Source organism: Mauremys mutica, chromosome 2, assembly GCF_020497125.1.
Source record: "Mauremys mutica isolate MM-2020 ecotype Southern chromosome 2, ASM2049712v1, whole genome shotgun sequence".
Classification (NCBI taxonomy): domain Eukaryota; kingdom Metazoa; phylum Chordata; order Testudines; family Geoemydidae; genus Mauremys; species Mauremys mutica.
Window position 1 is genome coordinate 179,873,671 of NC_059073.1, and position 21,301 is coordinate 179,894,971.

Consider the following 21,301-nt stretch of genomic DNA (forward strand, 5'->3'; position numbering starts at 1 on the left):
GTAGAGAACAAATATACTGGTCACTAGATGAGTAGTTTTCTGTTCCCTCAGTGACCAGAGCAGGGGCTGCAGTAGAGTAATCAGGAACCTTCTAGAACCAATTAAGACAGGCAGGATAATTAAGACAGCTGGAGCCAATTAAGAAACTGCTAGAATCAATTAGGACAGGCTAGCTAATCAGGGCACCTGAGTTTAAAAAGGACCTCACTTCAGTTTGTGGCGTGCATGCGAGGAGCTGGGAGTGAGAGGGACGAGGAGCTGAGAGTGAGAAGACATATTGCTGGAAGACTGAGGAGTACAAGCATTATCAGGCACCAGGAGACAGGTCCTGTGGTGAGGATAAAGTAGATGTTGGGAGGAGGCCATGGGGAAGTAGCCCAGGGAGTTGTAGCTGTCGTGCAGCTGTACCAGGAGGCACTATAGACAGCTGCAGTCCACAGGGCCCTGGGCTGGAACCTGGAGTAGAGGGTGGGCCTGGGTTCCCCTCAAACCTCCCAACTCCTGATCAGACACAGGAGGAAGTGACCTGGACTATGGCCTGCTACCAGAGGGGAAGGTCTCTGGGCTGTTTCCTGACCCACATGGTGAATCTGTGAGGTGAGCAAATCCACCAATAAGTGCAGGACCCACCAAGGCAGAGGAGGAACTTTGTCACAATATATATATCTTCCTACTGTATTTTTGACTGCATGCCTCCAATGGAATTGGGTTTTAACCCATGAAAGCTTATGCTCAAATAAATTTGTTAGTCTCTAAGGTGCCACAAGTACTCCTGTTCTTTTTGCTGATACAGACTAACATGGCTGCTACTCTGAAATCTGTAGTTAAAAGATAGGAAACAAAGTGTAGGAATAAATGGTCAGTTTCCAGAATGAAAAGAGGTAAATAGTGGTGTCCTGCGGGGATCTGCACTGGTGAGGCCATATCTGGAGTACTGTGTCCCGTTTTGGGCCCCCCACTACAGAAAGGATGTGGACAGAGTCCAGCAGAGGGGAACAAAAATTATTAGGGCTGGGGCACATGATTTATGAGGAGAGGCTGAGGGAACTGGGGTTATTTAGTCTGCAGAAGAGAAGAGTGAGGGAGGATTTGATAGCAGCCTTCAACTACCTGAAGTTACAGGAATAGCGTTCCAGCGCCTGCTTTGCTGTAGCAAGGGGGAGAAGCAGTGTAGAGATGCACAGAACCTGGCCCTGCTCCCATGAAAGTCTATGAAATGCACAGGAGCTTTGCCATTCACTTTAATGCCAGCTGCATCTCTCTGCTTCTGCATGCACACAGCAGAGAGGGGCACAGCCCTGCAGCAAAGGTTATTTTCCTCCTCTTACTACATTACATTGGCTGCAATGCTGCCCGGGTGCTGAGTGCATGTATACTAGGGGAGATACAGCAGAGCCAGTTTTCCAGGCCACCCTGGAAGAGAGGCCTTTGGTCCTCCTCCATAACTAGTCCTAGCCTAAACCCACAGTGCTTCCAGTAGGGGAGCAGATTACCATGGAGAATGACAGGGTTTTCCGAATTCTTTCCCTTGCACTAGTTGATTGATGCTGCATGACCCCGGCCACTCCAGTCTGAAGGGAGAGAAAAATAGCACATGCATGTGCGTCTGGAGGAGCATCACCCAGCATCATAAGTCAAAAAAGTCCAGCAAGTGATAGTGGAGTGCCTAGCAGTAGCAGTACCACTAGCAGCAAGAAAACCAGGAAAACCATTAGTTTGGGTGTCTTACTCCAACCACTGTGAGAACAATTCGGAATAATGCCAACAAGTTCAGGGCTAGTGCTCTGATAGGGGTTTGGAACAGGTCCCATATGAGGAGAGATTAAAGATGCTAGGACTTTTCAGCTTGGAAAAGAGGAGACTAAGGGGGGATATGACAGAGGTATATAAATCATGAGTGGTGTGAAGAAAGTGAATAAGGAAAGGTTATTTACTTGTTCTCATAATATAAGAACTAGGGGCCACCAAATGAAATTAATGGGCAACAGATTTAAAACAAATAAAAGGAAGTCGTTCTTCACACAGCGCACAGTCAACCTGTGGAACTCCTTGTCTGAGGAGGTTGTGAAGGCTAGGACTATATCGGGGTTTAAAAAGAGAACTCGATAAATTCATGGAGGTTAAGTCCATTAATGACTATTAGCCAGGATGGGTAAGGAATGGTGTCCCTACCCTCTGTTTGTCAGAGGGTGGAGATGGATGGCAGGAGAGAGATATCACTTGATTATTACCTGTTTGGTTCATTCCCTCCGGGGCACCTGGCATTGGCCAGTGTCGGCAGACAGGATACTGGGCTGGATGGACCTTTGGTCTGACCAAGTATGGTCGTTCTTATGCTCGGTGTGTAACACCACTTAGTGCTACTACAAGAATCGATCAAGAAGTAGTTTGCTGGAAAACATGGAGCGTCTTCTCTCACGGTGGATAGAGGACCAAAACCAGCGGAACATATGTCTAAGTTTGCTAGTGATACAAGCTAAGGCAAAAAGTTTGTATGACAATTTGAAGAGAGACCAAGGTGAAGGATCACAGACACAGACTTTCAGGGATGGTTTGATCGGTTCAAGAGGCTCTTCCACCTGCATAACATCAAGATGTCCAGTGAGGTGGCTAGTGCTAATACTGCAGCAGCTAAAGAATTCCCCAACTTTCTCAAGAAAATAATTGAGGAAGGTGGCTATCCCCCTAAACAAGTCTTCAATGTCGATGAAATGGGCCTGCACTGGAAGAGGATGCTTGAGAGGACTTACATTTCCTGAGAGGAGAAGACAGCGCCCGGATTTAAAGTAGCTAAAGGCCGACTAACCTTGCTTTTAGGTGGTAATGCTGCCAGAGATATGAAGATGAAACCACTGACAGTGTACCAATCTGAAACACCATGCGCTCTCAAGGAATTTTCAAAGGAACACCTTCTGGTCATTTGGAGATCCAATAAGAAGGCATGGATAACTGAAGCTATTTTTTCAGAATGGCTGACACTCAATGCTGTCCCCGCATGGAAGGAATGCTGTGCCAAGGAGAATCTTGACTTCAAGATTTTATTGCTTATTGATAATGCACCAGCTCATCCGATCAACTGGACAACCTGTGCGAAAATGTCAGTTGTTTTTCTGTCACCTAATGCCACATCACTCTTCCAACCCATGGACCAAAGAGGCATCACTGCATTTAAGGCGCGTTACTTATGCCATTCTTTCGACCAGCTCATCAGAGGCACTGATGGGGAAGACAAACCTATGATTCAGCAATTTTGGCGTGACTACAACATCCTGAAGTGCATCAATAACATTGGCGAGTCCTGGGCTGAAGTTACTCAGGCATCCATGAATGGTGTGTGGGGGAAGTTGTGGCCTGAATGGGTCAATGACTTAAAAGGATTTAAAGATGTTGTGCCCGCTATGAAGAAAGATATCCTCAGCTTGGCAAGAAAGCAGGTTTTGATGAGTGGAAGAAGCCGATGTTACACAATTTGTGCAATCACACCAATGAAGATCTGATGCAACTGGAGGTGATGAGAGCAATGGAAGAAGAGGGCCAAGAAGTAGAAGAACCACCAACCCATCAAAATTTGATTGCCAAACGTCTTTCTGAAGCTTTCCAAATGATTGAAGCTGGCTTGCAAATCCTTAGTAATGATGATCCTGACAGGGAATGCAGCTCCAAAGTGATTAGGGGAGTTGGTCATCTAATGACTTGCTATAAAGAAATTTACCAAAGGGGGGGGGGGGAAAGGAAAGCAAAACAACAATCTCTAGATGTTTGTTTGAGTTCAGAAAGTTCAGCAAGAGGAGCAGCCGGACAGTCCACCCTCTTCCACTCTCTGACTCCACCACTTCAACCAAGCTTCATACTCAGCAATGATGATTGTAGTATTAAATTGTTTCTTTAATATTGTTTTAAAAACTTATATCCATATTAAATTGCTTGTTTAAAATGTATATAATGCTTTTGTCTGGCAAAAAAAAAACAATCCCTAGAACCTCCCACCATTTACATTCATTCTTATGGGAAAATTGGATTCACTTAACATTGTTTCACTTAAAGTCGCATTTTTCAGGAACATAACTACAACATTAGGTGCGGAGTTACTGTACAGAGAAGGGCAACAAAAATGATTAAGGGAATGAAACAGCTTCCACACAAGGAGAGATTAAAAAGACTGGGACTTTTCAATTTGAAAAAGACACAACTAAGGGGAGATATGATAGAGGTCTACAAAAATCACAAATGTCATGGAGGAAGTGAATATGGAAGTGTTATTTACTCCTTCACATAACATAAGCACCAGGTGTCTTCCAATGAAATTAATAGGCAGCAGGTTTTAAAACGAACAAAAGGAAGTATTCTGCACACAACATACAGTCAAACCCATTGCCAGGGGTTGTTGTGAAGGCCAAAACTATAATTGGGTTCAACAAAGATTTAGATAAATTCATGGAGGACAGATCCATCACTGGCTATTAGCCAAAATGGTCAGGTATGCAACCCCATGCTCTGGGAGGTCCCTAGCCTCTGGCTGCCAGAAGCTGAGAATGGATGACAGGGGATGGATCCCTCAATAACTGCACTGTTCTGTTCATTCTGTCTGAAGTACTTGGCATTTGCCGCTGTTGGAAGACAGGATACTGGGCTAGTTGGACCACGGTCTGATGGCTTTTCTTATGTTCTAACACTGTGTGCTTGTTTATCAAAGTACCCAGGGCCATACCCAGCTGCCATTAATCAGGCAAAGCTCCCAATGAAGTCTGGGTAAAGACTGTAGGATCAGGCTCTCAAATTTTGAGTATGAAATTGGTGTGGACATAAATGTGTGTCTAAGGAATTCTGTGCTTTAAGTAGCTAGCACAATTCAGATATACTTTGGGTATCTGCTAAGTGAACTGGGCCTATCTTGTTTCAAAACCACCAAAAATGAAAAAAAATTCACAGAATTTTTGCAAGAGTACTCTGCAAACAATCAAACTCGCTTTCAAATCTGTTCAAGTGCTTTTGCCTCCTCTCTTGAAAATGTAATCTATTTCAAGAGGTTTTCTTTTAACTACTGAGGGAGGGCAGTATTGTTTACTCAGTTCTAGGGACGAGCCACAGATACAAATTTCAGAACTGAACTGCTCCAAAATTCAAGGAGTTTGGGCTCAACTGCTCTATCCAGCTGATAAAGGAGCCCTGGTGCATGTTGTGTAGCATACCAAATAGATTTTAAATTACATAACATGCACCAGAGGCTTTACTTAAGAATAAAATAGCCCCTAGTCTGCAAGGCTGTCTCTACAAGTTAGTTCAAGATGGATGTTATAAAATGAACAACAAACTCCAGGCTCTCATTTTGAGGATTTATAGGGGTTCTTTTCCTTCTTCGTGCCTTCTTTAAATAAAGTAAAAGTAGTCCACATCAAAAGCACATGTTTGCTCTGTCTGTGGCACAGTATGAACTGGAAAGTTTGGATCTAGATTTGAACTGCCCAACAGTTTAAGTAGGTTTGGATATGATGTTGCCATGAGATGCCATACCTGCTTAAGTATACAAATAACTGATCACCATAAACATTATTAGTAAGCTGAAAAGGATAAAGGTGCTATTTCAGGAAAGCATTTAATGATATGCTTAAGTGCTTTCCTGAATCAGAGCCATAATGAGGAATTTTCCTCTAGGGCAGATTGGCAGAGGCCCTGGAGGTTTTTCGCCTTCCTCTGCAGCATGGGGCATGGGTCATTTGCTGGAGGATTCTCTGCAGCTTGAGGTCTTCACACCACAATCTGAGGACTTCAATAACTCAGACATAGGTTAGGGGTTTGTTACTGAAGTGGGTGGGTGAGATTCTGTGGCCTGCTTTGTGCAGGAGGTCAGACTAGATGATCATGGTGGTTCCTTCTGACCTTAAAGTCTATGAGGAGCTACATAGGAAGCCACTTATACTAACCTTTTCTCTGCTCACTCCTTGCAAAACAATAGCACTAGGACCAGCTTCTGGTTTTAGTATTTCCTGGGCTACCGTAGTGGCGTCACTTTCATGTTGATCATTTCCCGCACTGGTTGAACCTAAATAAAATGAAATAATAGAGAACACACACTAGAAGACATTTATCAGGGAAGAGAGCAAACATACAGGAAGGCAAAAGAAAGAAAATAATTGGTATTTGACATGTAAGCAGAGTCAGGATGAGCTCTACCCTGACATCTGGTGGTAGGTAATGGGGAGTGCAGAAAGAAGTTTCAAGTATTTGCATTAGCATTTCAGTTATTTGCATTGGCACTCCCACCCCACTTAGCATACCGCAAAGCAGCCTGGGATGGTTATTTTCACAGCTATGGGAGCCCCAATTTCGTTGTTATTGGGGCAGGAGCAATAAAATGTTGTCACCCCGATTAAGTAAATGAGGAACTACTAAACTGTCTTATGATAGAGGGTTTCATTATCAACTAAATAGCACTTGCTAGACAAGGGACATGGGTTCCAAAACCCAGTCAGGAGAGGGAGGCTGGGGACAGATATCTGTACTTGGTGGTGCAGGCTTCTTGTGTGAGCCTGAAGCACCAGTTCCACATATGCCTCTCTCCACTGTGGAATGTCAGAGTTAATTTTTGATTCCCTTAAGAGTCTAGATACAGGTTACTGAGCTGAACTCACTGGCACTGGGGCTCCCCTACTATGAGCTGGAATCACTAAGAGCTGAAGTCACTGAAGAGCTGGATTTGCTAAGCTGAGAGCACTGAGTACTGTGCTAATGAGTGGGGAGCCTGAAGCAATACCGTGGAGCAGAGCAGCTGGCAGAGCGGAGTGGAGCAGTTTGTGCAGCCACTGGGTGAGTGGAGCCAAGCAGCTCGTGAGGATGGCTGGAGTGGATCACAGGACAGCTGATGGACCAGAGCAGCTGGCAGAGCGGAGCAGCCCACAGAGCAAGCGGAGCTGAGCTGTTTGCGGGGACGACTAGTGGAAGCAGAACCCCATGAAGAGGCAGGGCAGTTGGCCCCAAAACCACGTAAGGTGCCCCTTTCTACCCAGGCTGGGAAGGGGGACCTCTGCAGAGAGACTCTTGAACTCTGGGGCTGCACTGACCCAGGACAGAGACTTGGGATTGTGGGACTTTTGGGACTGTGGGTGATTTGGGGGTTGCTGGACTCAAGGGCCCAGAGAGAAGGACACGGCCCAATTTGCTGGGGTGGATCTTTGCTCACGGTTTGATCTATGAACTCTAGCCAAGGTATTTTCCCAATTTAATGCTTGTTGTTTATCTCATGTAATTAAACCTTTTCTGCTACACCAAGACTCTGTGCTTGCGAGAGGGGAAGTAGTGCCTCCTCGAGGCGCCCAGGGGTGTGTGTAAGATTTTCCCAGGTCACTGGGTGGGGGCTCGAGCTGGTTTTGCATTATGTTGAGGGGAAGGGACCCCTATGTATTGAACCCGGCCTTTGCTGCTATCGTTTCGGCCCGGCAGAAGGGTTACAGACAAAAATACACAAACAGAAGATGAAAGTGGGAAAGAAGGGAAACCCCCAAAACTCAAGGCAAAAATAAAATCTTTCTGGAATAGAGAAGGCTGGAGTTAAATAAAAACACAGTTATTTCAAAAACTTTGAAAGATAGTTAGGGGGATTTTTTTTAAGAAAGTACAAAAAGAGAAGATAGGTACAAAAGAGGGGATATACCAGGGCCGCCCAGAGGATTCAGGGGGCCTGGGGTCTTCGGCAGTGGGGGGCCCCTGCTTCGGCAGTAATTCGGTGGCGGGGGGTCCTTCCACACTGGGACTCGCTGCCGAAGTGCCCCAAAGACCCGCGACGGGGGGCCCCCACCGCCGAATTGCCGCCAAAGACCTGGCACTTTGGCGGCAGGTCCCGGAGTGGAAGGACCCCCCACCGCGGGTCTTCGGGGCACTTTGGTGGCTGGTCCCGGAGCAGAAGGACCCCCCGCCACCGAATTGCATCCAAAGACCTGGAGTGGAAGAAGCTCCTGGGGCCCAGGCCCCGCAAGAGTTTTCCGGGGCCCCCCAAGCGAGTGAAGGACCCTGCTCGGGGGGCCCCAAAAAACTCTCGTGGAGGCCCCTGCGGGGCCTGGGACCTGGGGCAAATTGCCCCACTTGCCGCCCCCCCCCCCCCGGGCGGCCCTGGGATATACTGTAGGAATGGGTGAGATAAGGAGAGTGCATTGGATGATCTTCTTGCTTCAACCCTTTGCCTTCCCACTGCCTAACTTTCAACTGTACAGCTTTAAAAATGAAGGATGTGCCCTGCAAGGTTTGTTTCAGGAGTCTTTGGCTTAAGTGTAATCCTCTGTCTAAGGGTGAGGTAATTAGTTATGCAGTCTCCTCTTTGGCCTTACTCCTATTGCTGATTCCTGCTCTAGTAATGTGGTTGTGTGCTGCAGTTTTCTCACTATTGGAGAACTGGGTTCTTCTGTGCTTCGTGCCCTGCTTAGCACTTTGTACCTGGCACTTACACATGAAATGCTCCATACCTGCACTACATAGGATCAAGTACCCTATACACATTGGGAAAATGGTGCCTCACATTTTAGATTTTTTACCCCTCACAGTTTCTCACTTTTCATCATCATGACCATCCAATGAATGACAGTTAAGTGACCCTGTTGCTAAGATACTAGGCTGGAGCTCAAGAGATGTGGGTTCAATTCTTGGCTCTGTCACAGACTTCTTGTTTGACCTTGACCAAGTCACTTCGGGCCAGATTTTTAAAGGAATTTAGGTGCCTTAAGAGGCAGATTAGGGACAAAGTTTGATTTTCAAAAAGTGCCTACACAATTAACTCCCACTGAAATCAACGTAAGTTTAGGTGCCTACGCACTTCTGAAAATCCCACTAGGCACCTCTCTGTATCTTTAGGTGCCTAAAGACCTTTGAGAATCTGGCCCTTAATCTCTCTCTGCCTGTTTCTCCACTGTAAATTGGAGATAATACTCCCCTACCTCACAGGGTGTGGCAAAGATACATTTGTCTGTGTGGTGCTCAGACATTACTGAGATGGATAACAGTGTTGTTAAGTATGCAGTATTCACTATCATAAGAGATCATAGAATTAAATACTGGAGCTAAATTTTTTAAAGGGGCTGGACAATTTTAGAACCAACAACATTTATATTTATACATTCTAAGATGGGGTAATGACACTTCATGTGCCCAGGTATCAGGTGATCTAAGCAGAAGTTAGAGAAGTAAAAATCCTTCCTACATATAGTACTGCACAGCTGACCAGGTACACTACTTCAAGACACCAGAACCGGTGGATATGCACGTCTGCTGGCTTGCATTACTGTCCACTGAGAGTCATACAGACCGAGAATTTATTTTAATTCTTTGTTTTATCTGTTTTTCCTCTCAAACAAACTATCGTTTAGTTGAATGCAGCTATGATCGGGACCTATCTTTGTTGAGAGGGGTATGCCTGCTCTTTGTACATCTAAGAACTAAGGATTTTTTTGCCCATGGTGTGGTTAAATGATCTGTGGGCCCCATGGTTAGCAAAAAGGGGCTCAGGAGGGGTTGTAGTCTCTACCTATAACCACTGTTACAATGGACTGGTTTGAAAAATGCAAAGTGCACCTGTTTGGTGAAAAATGTATTTTACCCTGCACTAGGCTCATCACGTTCAGTACTGATGAGATGCCCATCATAATAAACAGAATATCTAAGATATTTAAAATGATTATGTATATTTCAGGTAGTACCCAAAATGTGCTACATGCTTTCTATACAGAGAAAATATAGGCCCGGCCATGAAGAGTGTAGAAGTAAAAAAGGGTAATATATATAGTGCCTTGTTCTTTGATTGTAGGTGGTTCAGGTGTTTCATCTAATATATGATGTCCTGAGAAATCCATTTCTTCTGATTGAGCTGATACAGTTGGAGGTGCTCCTACAGGTCCAGCTGTTGTTTCCTCAGGCTAAAAAAAAATAAATTCCCAAACAATTGCTTAGCAAGAAAGTAAAGCAAACATATTTGATCATTATTCTTGAGAAAAGTCTTACCATATAAAATGAATCAATAGGTTTGTTCTACTTCAGAGAATAGAAAAACCTGTTATATTTATGAATTTCAACTGGAGTCTTGGTTTTCTTCCAAATAGCACTTTTTTATGCACTTGTTCCTAATAATGCCTAATTCTTTTTAATGTGTTTTCAGTTACTGCTAAAAGGCAGGTACCAATAAAATTAACATTTACTAACAAGAAGTATTTGCATTAAATTACAATAAAGTTTTTTCTCTTTAACCGCTGTTCTTTCTTAAATACCTCATTTCTGATTGGCAGGAACCATCTCTCTAATTTATAGCCAAACGGTTTTAATATGAATTTCATATAATATGTATGAAAGTTTCAACTAAGTTCTGCTGAAAGGCAAGCAAACAGATCTGAAATCCAGATCCTCTGGGCCTGGTAAGACATTTGGCACCAGTCTGGAGAAGGCACAGGCGGTATTAAGCCACCATTATGGCTTCTTAGTCCTGGAGCTGGCAAGTGCCAGCCCTATCCACAGAGCTGGCAGTCTGCTCTGTCTTCTGCTGGCTGCCCATAGGTCACAGTAGCAATTTCAGCAGCCTGGGGTTGGGTAGGTGTAGGAGCACACCTGCCCTACCACATACACTCAAGGCTTGTCTATACAAACAGTTAGTTTGTGGCAAGCCGGGGTGTAAATCTACTTTGCCATGCACTAACTGTCTGTGTGGCCCCTGCTGACGTGACTAAAATTTCCTTAGTGCACTTTAATCTATACACTTTATAATGAGAGTAGACCAAAGGGCATTATAGAACTTTAGTGCATGGCAGCAAGGTCCACGTGGACAGTTTGTGTATGGCATATTAGTGAGAGGTAGAGTTACATCCCAGCTTGCCATGCACTAACTGTTCATATAGACTATCCCTCAGAGGCTTGAGACAGAGCTGGCTCTGTGCCACCAGAGGATTGCCCTACTCAGTCCTCCACTGGCCAATTAAGCCAGGTTTAAATGTGATTTGTGTTGCCATAGCAACATGGAGCACATGTAGTGGGCCAAAGAATCTGGCAGAGATGCACATAATGGTAATAAGGAATGTTAACATATTTTGCTATACATGTAAAAGAATGGAATTATACCTAGAACATCTTTAGTGTGATATTATCCTTCTGTTTTTATGTATATACAAGAGGGGAACTCTTTCAAAGCAGTTTGCTGTGTTTCCATAATAAAACACTAGAAATAAGGTTTAAGGTCCTTATTCAGGAAAGCATCCCTATTCAAGACAGCACTTAAGCATGTGCTCAGGTCTCATTGAAATCAATGGAAATTAAGCATATGCTTCAAGTACAATATGCACTTAGATGCTGTCCTCATTTTAAAAGGAAGGACAGTGACAGCACAGAGGGGAGGACTGAATACTAAGCCCTTAGGGGCAGAGACTGTCTTTTTGTTCTATGTTTGTACAGCACCTGGCATGTAGGTACCCTAGTCCCCATTGTGCAATCACAATACAAGTCACAATTATAATTGGTGGGTGCAGATTCCTGCTATTTCCAGATTTGAGTCTTGCTACTGGTCGTAAAAAAATAAGATAAAATAAGATTGCTATTGAAGGCATCGTGGCTTCACTTCAGTCACTTGTAAAGCTCTGAGGAAACATAGGATATGTCTATACTGCAATTAAAAACCCGCGGCTGGGCTGTGCCAGTTGACTCAGGCTTGTGGGGCTCCGGTTACGGGGCTGTTTAACTGCAGTGTAGATGTTCGGGATTGGGCTGGAGCCTAGGCTCTGGGATCAGGTATGGCGGGAGGGTTCCAGAGCCCAAATGTCTACAGTGCAGTTAAACAGCCCCTTAGCCCAAGCCAGCTGGCATGGGGCAGCCACAGGCGTCTAATTGCAGTGTAGACAAACCCATATTTGTTTTAAGAAGTCAATTCTGACTTGCAATTTCTTTCAAAGCTTAAAGAACAAAGAATACCAGGAGTCTTGTTCACTGTGGGCCAGATCCAACTCGCAATGAAGTCAACAGGCATCTTTCCATTGATTAGACTGGATTTCAAATACCTTTGCTCTAACAGATTACATATATTTGTGTTCGCTCCTTATCTTCTCTTTTCCTTTATTTTTGTACATCTTTTTCGTGATATTCCCTACAAGCATACTCCATCTATTCATTGGAGCCAACAGCTTAATGTACCCTTAAATGTAATCTGTTGATCTGAATTGTAATAAATCTAGAGCATTAAGCTTTGCCATGTTTTAACATGCAGTACTGGACTTTGTGTATATAAATCCTTTAATAAGGTTGGATCTTGATGCCTATGCCTCCTGCAAAAGGAGCAGATATTTTTTTCCTCTAAATACAGTCTCCAGTGACTTTCCTCTTCTGCTTCTGTATAACCAATACTACACAGAAACAACAGCTAGAAAAGGATAATCCATGGCTTTGTTCAATTATTAGTATCAAATGTTTTACATTAATGAGAAGACAAATTAACCAGAGGAAAGATTTGCTTTTACTAATGTTAAATAATAGATAACCTTTAATAAAAGGAAAAGAAAGTGATTTTAGTATTCCACCCCAAAATCTGACTTCCTTCCCTAGAAAGATAATGGGGAAAATACTGAGGAAAAAAAATGGCTACGCATACAAAAGATAATAGAACAATGAGCAATAAGCAGCACACTGCATGTTAATAAAAATAAAATCATGCCACACAGATTTGATTACTTGATAGAATTACAAGGATTAGTAGATAAAGAAAACAGTAAAACAAATATACTGTGATTGGATTTTAGCAAAGAATTTAACAATGGCCCATGAAATCTCTCAAAATTAATCCACATTGGTTTGGACAGGAGCATTGTCTAGTAAAAAGAAAACTGGCTGAAGAACTATATGCAAAAGGTTAATGACAAAGAGCAATATGCTAAGCTGGGAGGAGGTGTATGGTGTGGGTCACAGGGATCTGTGTTAGAATCATAAGGCTGGGGTATTCCCTCTGCATTCAGGCACTCTACCCAAGCACAGGGAGAAGGGATGGCTTTTTCGGGGGACACATCAATGGAACAGAAGGCAGCCCCTCTGCGTGTGTTCTGTGAGGATATGAAGGAAAGGGTGGGAGTGGTTGAAACAGAGCATGGGCTGCATTCCCTGCAGACCCAATGAATTTCCATGTATAAATCTAGACAGAAGTCCATAGAGGTTGGAGCTGGGTTACCTCCCTCTGTGGCTCCTACTAAGCAAGCATCCAGAGAGGACAGGCAAAGGCAACCTTGCTGCTGCAGGGGGAAAGAAACTACAGGAGCGGTGTGGAAGTGCAGCAATGTATGGATAATTCCTGTGTCCTCGCCTTCTACCTGGGTTCCTTCAAAGTGGATCTCCAGTCTGTGGCTGGGAGATCTCACCCACAGCAAAGCTCCACAGCCCCACAAAACTCTCCCTCTGGAGGGGTGATTCCCAGGAAACTCCATGAGCTCACAGTTTTCTGACTGTGGAAACTCACGCATGAGTTTCTCTGTGGGAGGAGGTTTTCTGGCCTTTAGAATGTAGAGAAGGAAAAGACCCAGTAGGTCTTCTAGCTCACCTCTCTGCCAGTCCAGAATGGTTTGTTGTTATACATTTAGGACTCAAAATCTACAAGGTGATGAGCACCTCAAATGAGGTGCTGAGGACTCTCCTCTCCCAATTAAGTTCAGAAGACATTCAGAAATCACACAGGGCACTCAGGACCTCACAGGAGAGGGTCCAGATGTCAATGTGCCAAGCAATAGGGTTTCTAATACTTCCCTTGGGAGAATGCAACATAAATAAACTATGCCAGGGTATCTATAATTAACTCCTTTCAGAGTGGCAGCTCTTCTAGAAAGAGACATCTCTCTTTCCTGATGATTCCCTATGCTGAAAAACTATGTACAGTCTGTTGAATGGAAATGTACTGAAATATCCCAACAGTTCAATCTATTGTTACTGCAAAGTCCAGTAGAATTTTGCAGAATACAAACTACTAGATTATGCATCCTTGGCACGGATAAGATTCTTCATTCAGCAGCTATGTTGTCAATTCTGACCCTGGATTTTTTTCATTCCAGACCAGCATGGGAATGTACTTTGAACTACTGATCTTGGAGAGTTTGCTTGGCAATTTGTAATAGCATTACATGAATACAAACTTTTTCAGACGCATCCATCAGTGACTGTATTGATTATTATGTTGTCATTAGTCTATGTCCCTTCTCGACTATTTCTAAAAAAAGGCACATTAAAAATCAATGGACATTCACACTGGAAAGCATACATATCCAACAAGTCACATTTAGACATTTCATATTTGGCAAAACCCCATACTTTTTTTAAAAGTAATCGTAAATCTTACAAGTTTTTAATACACTGGTGCTGCCTTTTTGAAGAAGTTTAATGACATTATTGTAATACATTTTAAAAAACACTAAGTTATGTATGTTGCCTAGGAAAGAACTTTCACGTGAATTCTTACAGTTTAAGGGAAATGATAATTTGCAAGCCCTTCAGGATTATGATTGTTTGGCTCAGAAACTTATGCAGCGTAAAACATAGGGTGATTATCTCATATAAAGAGCTTTACTGTAGCTGTAACTAGGACTTCACACAGACTCCCTTTGTTTCAAGGCACACCAAAAAAGACAGACCATTACTGAAAAAGTGAATGTAAAATGAATACAGAATGTATAGATGTTGCTTTTAAGGTTTTAAACAAAATCCTTCTGATGATTCATTCTCCATGTTTACTATATTAGCATAATACTTCAATCTGAAGGGAAAGCAGCAGCTTTGCAATTCAAAAATAAATTTCTCTTAGGCTCAGTTTCCTTCCCAATATACAAACCGCTTTTAGAACAACAGAAATAAATAACAGAATATCAGTGCATGTGAGCGTGTCTCGTTTTATGGAGAAGGATTTGTGGAAAAATTGATACATAAATTAGAGATGTACTGAAAAGGTTTGCAATGGTTTAGTTGTGCCCATGTGTGTGGCTGTCCTGAAGAGGCCCACAGGAAAGTGGCATAGTTTGCTTCCCCAATTAATACCAACCACAGCTTCATCATTCCTATAATACACCCCAATAGTGCTGGAGTTGTCACTTCCCTTGGCGTTGATTCTTAATTACCAGCTTCTAGTTTGCTGCAGCAGGGGCGGCTCTAGACATTTCGCCGCCCCAAGCATGGCGTCATGCTGCGGGGGGCGCTCTGCCACTCGCCGGTCCCATGGCTCCGGTGGACCTCCCGCAGGCGTGCCTGCGGAGGGTCCGCTGGTCCCGCGGCTTCACTGGGAGGTCCACCGGAGCCGCGGGACCAGCGGACCCTCCGCAGGCATGCCGCCGAAGGCACCCTGCCTGCCGCCCTCCCAGGGCCGCCCAGAGGATTCAGGGGGCCTGGGGCAAAGCAATTTCAGGGGCCCCTTCCATAAAAAAAATTGCAATACTATATTCTTGTGAGGACCCCTGCAGAGCCCAGGCAAATTGTCCCACTTGCTCCCCCCTCCACGGGCGGCCCTGGGAAAAATAAACCTTCCGCATCTCGGCACAAACCCAGTTTTAAGAAAACTTCTTTACAAGGTATCACTGGTTCTCAGCATCAGCTAGTGCTAAAAGGCACTAAAGCTCATTAAAAGGGTTGAACAAATATTTTCCGTCAAAACTTTTTTTGGATCAAAAACTAGGGGTTTTTAAAAAGCAGAAAAAAATCACAGACAATGGCTGCTTTCCTTCAAAATTTGTTGTGGTTTTTTTTAATTGAAAAGCTGAAATTAGTCTGCCAAAACCTGAACATGGTTTGGGGTTTCAGAAGTGTGTGGCCAAATATTTGCTGCTTGCTGTGTTTGATTGTTTAAAGAAACAATAAAAAATATTCTGCTTAAAAAAAATCCAAAATTTTTGAACCACCTCAGCTTGTGTCCAAACACCTGAGCCCATCCAGTCAGAGATTTTTCCAGGTTTCTGATACTCTGCTGGCTTCCTTGACTCATATCTGTCTCCATAACTTTGGGTTCATTTAGCTTAGAACATAAGAATGGCAATACTGGGTCACACCAAAGGTCCATCCAGCCCAGTATCCTGTCTACCAACAATGGCCAATGCCAAGTGCCCCAGAGGGAGTGAACCTAACAGGTAATGATCAAGTGATCTCTCTCCTGCCATCCATCTCCACCCTCTGACAAACAGAGGCTAGGGACACCATTCCTTACCCATAATAGCCATTAATGGACTTTATCTCCATGCATTTATCTGTTTCCTAGAGACTAGCTCCAAGGGGTCCCTCACAAACTGGAGACGGTTACTGTGGGTTTGTCTTTAGTATAGCTTATGTACATACTCCACGAACTGAGCATTTGAGCTTGTTCCAGAATCTGGGATGAGCCTATGTTGTGAAAACTGAAATGCTCAAAATAGCACATGCATGTGAATGGACACAGGGTGCTAAAATTAAATTAACCCAGGGGTTCTCAAACTGGGGGTTGGGACCCCTCAGGGGGGTCACGAGATTATTACAGGGGAGTCGCGAGCTATCAGCCTCCACCTCAAACCCTGCTTTGCCTCCAGCATTTATAATAGTGTTAAATATATAAAAAAAAGTGTTTTCAATTTATAAGGGGGTGGAGGGTGTCGCACTCAGAGGTTTGCTATGTGAAAGGGGTCACCAGGACAAAAGTTTGAGAACCACTGAATTAACACCTCTGAAGCCTCAGGGAATGCAGGGGGTGGGGGGGTCTCCCTTGGTAGGGTTGGGAAGGATATTGCTCTTCTCATGTGATCCCTCCCCCAGTGGCTAATTTTAAATGAAGCTACCCTCCCCTGACATGAATCTCCCTATGGCAATGAAATTAAATATAGACTATAATTTTGCATTTGAGAAGTGAAAGGGATGGTAGCCCTAATGGAAAAGCTAACAGCTTGGCTCTTCTGCAAGCCTCAAACTGCTGAATGAGCTTTAGGGTAGGAAAGGCTGTGCCTCCCAAACAGCCTGGCCCTGCCCCCTATCTGACCCCCACCCACTTCCTGCCCCCCCGACTGCCCGCCCCCCTCAGAATCCCTGACCCATCCTGCTTCTTGCCCCCTCATCATCCCCCAGAGACCCCCACCACCACCTCAGGACCCCACCCCTGCTCCCTGTCCCCTGACTGCCCCGACCCCTATCCACCCCACTGCTGAGTCCTGACAGATCCCCGGAACGCCCACAATCCAACCCCGCCGTTCCCTGTCTGCCCCCCCAACCTCTGCCTCCTCCCTGTCCCCGGGACTCCCTGCCCCTTATCCAACCCCCCTGGCCCCGGCCCCAGTCTCTTACCCACAGCTCCCCCTTCACCCGGAGCCTCAGCGCGTCGCATCCAGGAGCGTCCCCGAACAGCGGCAGCGTGTCTCCAGCGGAGCCTGAGCTCCCCCCTCTCAGAGCCTCATGGTAAGGGGGCGGGGCTGCGAGCTCCAGCAGGGCCTGAGCTCCCAGCCCCGCCCCGACCATGCGGCTCTGAGCGGGGCGGAGCTCAGGCCCCGCCGGAGACACGCTGCCACTGTTCAGGGAAGCTCTTGGATGTGCTGAGGCTCCGGGAGAGGGGCGGGGTCAGCCGTTCTCTTGGGGGCCTCTGCGGGCAAATTGCCCCACTTGCCCCGCTCCCCTCTGGGCGGCCCTGCGCCCTCCCGGCAGAGCGCCCCCCGCAGCATGCCACCCCAAGCACACGCTTGGAGTGCTGGGGCCTGGCCCCTGCGCTGCAGGCCAGTGCTACAGAGCATGCCACACAAAAAAAAAATCACACACTACATTGTTTTTTCCCCAAGAAGATATGACATTCTTGTACTACTCTGACAATGTTAAACCTTGACATGATCTTTCCACAGAGGTTTCCTGTCTAGTGCAGTGGAGGTCTCAGAAGTGTGGTACAAGGGAATAGGTCACAATTTAGCAGCTTGATACATTTGTGAATGTGGGAGTATACTTGACCCATGGGTAGTAATTATTTTACTTCTAGTTCACCTCTCATTATATAAATTAGAATTACATTGCTAGCACATCTCAAACTGCGACATTCTACTCAAGGGGAGAATGTAAACTCTTTACCTGTTCCTTAAAAGTACATATAAACCACCTTCCCTTTTACTTAGTAAGGTCAGTACAACATCTTTGCCTTTTTAACAGGTTATTTTTAGCCCCATCACCTGACACACATTGCTATGGGTTACCAAGAAAAAAACAGTCTACTGGCAAGAGATGTTTCCATGCCACAGCACTGCAGCATGGAACTCACTCACTATTCTACCAAAACTCCCCCTGAAGCACAAGTGGTAGCCAAAGTCTTCCAGCTGGTTTAATGCTCTGCCAAATTACTCCTTTAAAGAAGTAGCACACATATGATCTGCCAAAGGGTGTGTTCTGTGGAAACTTGAAAGTAATCAAAAGTCAAGGTAATACATAGGATAGTCTACTAAAACAGGATAGCTTAGTACAGGAAAAACTTTCTATTTTTCTTATACAAGAAATAACTTTTCTGAACATTCTGGTTCATTCTATACCTAAGTCAGGTCCCTAGGCCTCAGGCCCTCCTTGTCCTCTTGTGTTGCACACAGAGAAGGATACCTTTATTCTGTGTTTTGAGGAGGAAATTAAATCGAATCAAAGAAAGAATCACCTTTGCAACTCGTGTTTTGTGATACTCTGCATCTCATCAAGCTCCTGATATGGCCAGAGTAACATGGCGGGGGGGCCCTTCTTATATTTGACCCCTCTTCTTATATTAATTCTTTTTAATGGATTACAGGGTAACAAGTAACAAAAACTTACTTGAATACAGGCAGGAAATACATTCCTTCCTTCATCAAGTCTCCCAAAGAGTACAGGGTGGAATAAGGAGAGCTAGGGGTGGAAGTCTATACAGTGTACAGTGAATGAGGCAGGGATACATAGTGAAGGATACAAATCCTGCACATCTAGGCCAAATTTTGGCCCTGGTCTATATTCAACGACTACAGTGCAATTCTGGACTAAATCCAGTTTTATACTGGCGTAAATGAGAAAAGATCTGAGCCATATGTTGACAAGACAGGCAGTGTGTAGTAAGTGAACAAGGCAGGAGTCCAATCACTGAACAGTCAAGACAGATTTTAAAAATACTGAAACAAAACACATTAGGTCAGCTGCTTATCACCCTGCATCAAAGTGGGTTAACAGAATGTTGTAGAGACACTTTAAAAAAGGGCATGAGGGAAAAAATGAAGGCAGGATCTTGCAATGCTGTCTTGTAAACCTATATGATAAGAGAACTTCAGAGAAAAAAGTCACCAAGTCACACTCCCTCCACATGGGCTGCTCCAGGGGCAGCATAATGTGCTGCCTCTTGCTTGCAGCAAATTTGTTAATTCACTATCAAGCCTGAAGGAAGTTGGATTTCCAAGGCCAAATTCTGCCTTTGGTAGGGCACGTCACTCTGGTTGGCCTCAGAGGGTGCTGCAAATGAGTATCCAATGGCAGCATTTGCACCTCACTTGCATTTGCGCAGAAAGGTAAAGCTGAATAATTGCTGACACTTACTAGGGGCTGAGAAGATGCAATGACTTCCTCTGTCTCAGGAAGTCCTTCCTGCTCTTGAATGCTACCAGTGCCACTAGAATCTCCCGATGCCTACACAAAAGCAAATAATTAGGATGAATTTAGAAAATTCCAGAGTCAGAATGTTACATTCTAGCACGAAATAGCTCTTCAGATTCTTTTGTACTTCACTTTTCACTTGTAGTTATGTGGGGAAAATTAGTTATGTGTATTTCTCAGCAACTTAGTTCCAATATTATTATAAAGTAAGTTATTTCAGCATTTAAAATAGAGTATGGAGATGAGTGTCTTAGCAAAATGAATGTTACCACTCAAGGACTCAAAGGTGATGGAGACTAAAGACTGGAAAATTCTTTGAGGATTCTGGCTTCCAAGGGGCACAGCACAAAACAAAGCACACCAGCAAAACACTGTCAAGCATTTCAGTGTGTTCCAAAGAAGAGAGACTACCATTTGTTTTTGCAAGGATCCAAGGGGGCAGGTCTAGAATGCCTGGCTGTGGGGGCTCTGGATCTCTGACACTCTGTCACCACTAAAGGAGCTGGATGAAGCAGCATCTCTCTAAACTTGGAAGGCCAGCCCGCACAGGAAGTCCACTCGGAGCTCCCAAGGCCTACAGCTACCTGACGGGCTCATACCCACTACTTAAGCTAAGAAGTGAACTGGGAGGACTGTCCAAGCAACTGTGCAAACTTTCTGCTGCTGCTGCCGCCATGTTTCACCTTGCTCTTGCCTGCCTCCTGCAATCTGTATCCAACTCTGTTCCTGAGTCCTGCTCTGCTGCAGACCTGTTCCTCACTCCTAGCTCCCACTTTGATCCTACTCCATGCGTGATCCCTGCCTCTCTCTGGTTCCCGCCCTTTCACTTTGCTCATGACCATTGGCTACCAATCCTGGCTCTGACTTCTGACTCCAACTCTGGTTCAACTCTTGGGTCTGGCATTTGGTATCTGGCCTTGGCTCCGATTCTCAGCTTCGATTTCTGGTCCTGACTCTGGCTGGACCCCCTAGCTCTGGTATTTGGCAGTTGACTTCAGCTCTGACTTCTGCTTCTGCTTCCCAACCTGGATGCCTTTTCTGCCCACTAGACCTGACATCTGCTCTCTGACCACTAAGAAAGACTGCCTACATCCCACCTCCTAACTGTTTTGTTTAAAAGTGCTATTGCAATTCAAATCCTTGGCACAGAACCACTGAGAACAGATGGAGAGGTGTGTGTGTGAGTACTCACATATGGGTCATCATCTTCACATTGGTCTTCGGTAGCCCTTGGGTCAGGTTTGATCATTAGTTGTTGAATCGACCCCTACATGAAATAACAAAAGCAGTTCAAGGAAGTATTCTCTTCAAATAACCTTCATGAAAGCATTGTGGGGGGCGGGGAGGAAAGGACAGACTGGACCTTGTTTACTTTGGAAAATTATCTAAAGCATGAAGTTTGGCTAGTAACACACATGATCTTAATTAACAACCACCACCACAGAAGCTGGGAAGTTCTTGGAGATCCTCATCAGCTGTAAGGAGCTTGATGGCCCAAAACATTGCCTGAAGGGTCATTAATTAAGCCACTCATCAATCTCTAGAAAATGCCCTCTGCTGAGATTATTATTGCTAATAGATGGTGAAAATAAAAAAAAATTAAGGAATTATTATTGGTGGTGCAGTTTCAATTGGTATGTATAGGGCTCTTCCAGAGAATTAATTCCCAGTACATTGGCTGGATTACTTAGCCATATTTCAATATCCCATTACGTTTATAAAATTTGTTATATGATTT

At 44.6% G+C, this 21,301-nt stretch overlaps 1 protein-coding gene across 7 annotated transcripts in view; it reads right to left on the reverse strand.

The window, feature by feature from the left end:
• COL15A1 (collagen type XV alpha 1 chain) overlaps nt 1-21,301 on the reverse strand; it is a 328,870-nt gene that overhangs the window by 145,516 nt on the left and 162,053 nt on the right. For all 7 annotated transcript variants that reach the window (XM_045005761.1, XM_045005760.1, XM_045005762.1 and 4 more), the window contains 4 exons: nt 20,756-20,830; nt 19,507-19,596; nt 9,770-9,896; nt 5,922-6,040 (listed from right to left, as the gene is read on the reverse strand). In XM_045005761.1, coding sequence (XP_044861696.1) covers nt 5,922-6,040; nt 9,770-9,896; nt 19,507-19,596; nt 20,756-20,830 — 411 coding nt within the window. The remainder of the gene's footprint in view (nt 1-5,921; nt 6,041-9,769; nt 9,897-19,506; nt 19,597-20,755; nt 20,831-21,301) is intronic.